Genomic DNA, 3,930 nt, shown 5'->3' on the forward strand with positions numbered 1-3,930 from the left:
CTCCCCTTCTCAGTGACGAGCTCACGGTGTCTGTTTTGCAGGTCATCTGAAGAACATCCTTCTTTGCCGGACCTAACTCTCGTGGGAAATATCTATTTAACCCCCAGATTATCCGTAATCTGCCGGGGTCACTTAGTGTTTCTTCAATTATACTTATTTTTCATAATATTTTGAAGGAATATGACACTACAAAGTACAAATTACTAGAAGACTTTTAAGTTTTATCAATAGCAAGAGAACAATGTATAGTTGTAAAAGTATTTTTGATGGATACCTTAAAGAATCCACACATTTCAAAATAAACACCATATACATTATTGTCAAATATCAATCAATAAGATTTTTAAAAGGATATTAAAATTCTCAAAATATTTTATAATAAGACAAAGATTTTTCACTCAAACAAGAATATTATAAGGGAACCACAAATTCAAAAGCCAAAAATAAAAAATATCCCCTTGTAATTTTTCATGCTCATTTAATATCCAAACAAATAATTACTAATTAATATTTAATAAAACAATAATAAACAAAATTTACTTGGAAAATTAATAAAACCCCACGTATGAAACATATGATTTAATATATAGAACCTTTACTTAAAGATCCCTTTTGGGATTAAGGTTTGATCTAACTTGGGACATGTCCGGTCTGGTCCGGGCGCGGTTCCAACGTGATTCGGACCCATGACCAAGTTAGCTAGATATTGGTGCACCCCTCTTAATGTTGTCCATTCGGGTTGTTTCAAAAACTGGCAAACCACTTGAATAATAACCCAAATCACAATTTGTTAACTCAAAAAGATCAGAACTTGAATCACTCTCTCCACCATCATCAAAAATAAAACTTTTGAGTTCTTTAATCTCCACCGTTGGATCATACTTCTTATGATGATCATCATCATGTGTTACATTACTTATTTTTGGCTCAGGAAACACACTTTTGTTCATTAGGGTTTCATTCTTGTCGTGGTTTTCAATGAGGGGCATTTTGGTAATTTCACATGTAGATGTTCTAAGATCTTTGTAAGTTGTTGTTGTACTCTTTGTTGGTGCTTGTGGTTGTGTTGTTTTTGAATAAGTAGATTTTGTGTCACTTACATTAATGTTGGAATTACTATTTCCACTCCTGAAAAGACTAATGCTACTCCTCCTTCTTCTTCTCCAACCACTGGGGCTCTCATCTTCATCTTTTATAGAATATGTTGATGTGGCTGATTTTGATTTGGACTTAGACTTCTTAGATGTTTGGTTGAAAATAGAATTCAAGAAATGAGCCAACTTTCCTCCTGGTGAGCTTGGTTGTTTATGCTTCTTTACATCATTCTTTATCATCATAGGATTTTGATCCATTAGCATGCTTTGTAAAGGGACCGAGTTTCGATTCTCCATCATCATGGCTTGTAATGGAATCGAGTTTCGTCTGGTGGTGTTAGGGATATCGAGACTCAGTCTTCCACCACCCTCTCTCATATAATGTTTATGAGAGAGGGTTGTGTCATAACTGCTCTCAAAGTAACGGGCAGATTCAAATACATGAATCTCGCCTGAACCGTTCCTTCGATGAAACGGTTTCTTGTTTTCTTGTAAAGATGGGACGGTTTTCGGCATGATTTGAGTGAAATTTAGGCACAAATTGTTGGATGAGAGTTTAAACCCTAGAAGGTGAGATGTTAAGGGGTATTTTTCATGCAATAATTTGATGTGGTGGTTGGATCTTGGATGGTTGATCAATTGAGAGAATGCATGTCTATTTAGGGGGTGTTTGGTACAGAGAAAAAGAATGGGAAGAAATGGAAATAGAAATGGGAGAGAAATGGAATTGGAGAGAAATAGAAATGGGTGGAGAATTGACAATCATTTCCTTTGTTTGGTACAATAGAGAAATGGGTGGAGAAACGGGAGCAGAGACGTGATTAGGGTTCCGCCTCGGCATCATCATGGTGGAGAAATGGTGGCTCAGAGACGCGTCGCAACACCGCGAACGGAGTAGAGCGTCATCATCATCGCCGCGCAACATCAACACCGCGATTTAGGGTTCCACCTCGCAACACCGCCTCGCGATTTAGGGTTTCGTTTTGGCTCAGAGACGCGAACGGACGTGGCTGCGGCGTCGGCCGCCGTGCCGGACGTCGGCATCATCATCACCATCGCCGGTCGGAGCATCATCATCATCATACGCGAACGGAGTAGAGCAGAGACGCGATTTAGAAGCAGAGAGAATTCCATTTCTCTTCCAAATGGAGAGAATTGGATTTCTCTACTTTTTGCCTACACCCAATTCTCAGAGAAAACCAATTCTCCGCCCAATTCTCCGCCTAATTCTCCCAAACAAGAGAAACCTAATTCTCCACCCTCAAATCTCTCTACCAAACACCCCCTTATAGTAATCATTGTATTTCCATTTGTTTTTGTCGGGGCATGTTTACAAGTTATAATGCATGAAGTACAAGTTGTTAAAACTTGATTTTGTTGGCAATTATGGGTTTGGTTTAAATGATGGTTTATTGTTGGAGAAAAGACACCTTATATAATTGGAATAGCATGTACTTTGATCACATAGTAGACAACCTAGCGTAGGTTGTAGGTTTAGTTTGTTAACTAGATTCATAAGCAAGAAGGCTTTAGATGTTATATTTAGGTGCTTTGTTCATCATTTAGTTAAGGGGTTTCTTTGTTTTTACTTGTCAAATCAAAAGGAAAAACAATAGAACAAAGGGCTCATTTCTAGTTAAAATAAAAGCTCAATTGCTTTATAGTTTATACTATCTCATAACAAGAAATGTACTAGCTTGCCCTCCATAGGTTGTTTACATAATTGTTAAAGCTGGTTGAAACCGGTAAAACTTGCGAAATTGATCAATAGTTTGGCTATGTAGGTGTTCCTTTTTCAATTTCAAATTGATTAGTTTTTTAAACTAGAATGGAGATTGTTCACTTAATTCTAGTATTCTAGTAATATAACCTAGGTGGTGTAACATTTTACATAGTTCTACAACTTTTCTTCATACTTGTAAAATAAGAGTTCTCTTGTATTTTTCTTATAACTATATGTCAACTAATGCGTTACAACATTACTTTGTTTTAAAAGTTTTTAGCCAACCCAACGCTACAAAACAAAGTCTATTCACCTATGGACACGTCCATCTAAAGTCCTTACATGAAAGTGGACGTTGTCGGTGATTCATATGTGATACTCTATCAGAAAGCTGATAGTAAACCTCTCTATAGCTAATTTTCAACTTGTGATCATTCTAGTCTTTAACTACTTATAAATGAAATAAAGGTTTAATCATAGTCCTTATTCTAGTGCTTAGCTAGAATTTAGAAAGCCATATGTTTGTGCTAGGTGTCATGGGTCAAAGTGTTGTATTTTTCATTGGATTCTAGTTATGTTTTCAATTTCTACTCTATGATGGAGGACCAGCTTTCAAAAGTGGTTGTTGGCCATGCATTGTGGCAATAATGCTCCTTTGCAAGTTCATGATAAATAAATCAAAGAAAGTGGTAGATTGGGATCTTATTGGCCTACCATTTTTAAAGCTAACATAAATATTAATATTTGAATATAAGTAAAAGTAAAAAACTATGAAAGATTGAAAGACACGTTCATATATTTTGAAGGATCATATAATCGTTTTTTATATACGCATGTTAGCGTATGTGTGATATTATTATATTGATTAATGATTAATAAATAGTATCTTTATATTTAATTATTTCTACTTATGTTTCAAGATTATATATTCTAGAAGACTAAAATAGAGGACTAGATTTCAAAAATGAATGTGGGCCATGCATTGGCCCGATACGCTACCTTCGCAAATTGGTAAATTCTTAGAGCATGTGTAGTGGGTGCAGAGGTGCATAAATCGGGTTTTCCAAATATCTGGTTCGGGTATGTAATTAGGTTCGGGTATGATCGGGTATT

The 3,930-nt window shown here is 36.0% G+C and overlaps 1 protein-coding gene across 1 annotated transcript; it reads right to left on the bottom strand.

Moving 5' to 3' along the window:
* Positions 1-331: 331 nt before the first annotated feature.
* Positions 332-1,728, bottom strand: LOC143534798 (protein BIG GRAIN 1-like E). Its single transcript, XM_077029203.1, has one exon. The coding sequence runs from the start codon at positions 1,608-1,610 to the stop codon at positions 696-698; it is 915 nt and encodes a 304-aa protein (XP_076885318.1). The 5' UTR covers positions 1,611-1,728; the 3' UTR covers positions 332-695.
* Positions 1,729-3,930: the final 2,202 nt, after the last annotated feature.

This window comes from Bidens hawaiensis, unplaced genomic scaffold, assembly GCF_021521415.1.
Source record: "Bidens hawaiensis isolate Kalapana, Puna unplaced genomic scaffold, B.hawaiensis_p1.1 tig00010344_1, whole genome shotgun sequence".
Classification (NCBI taxonomy): domain Eukaryota; kingdom Viridiplantae; phylum Streptophyta; class Magnoliopsida; order Asterales; family Asteraceae; genus Bidens; species Bidens hawaiensis.

Excerpts from the sequence above, each read along its gene's own strand:
- LOC143534798 (XM_077029203.1), bottom strand. The coding sequence starts at position 1,610 with ATGCCGAAAACCGTCCCATCTTTACAAGAAAACAAGAAACCGTTTCAT.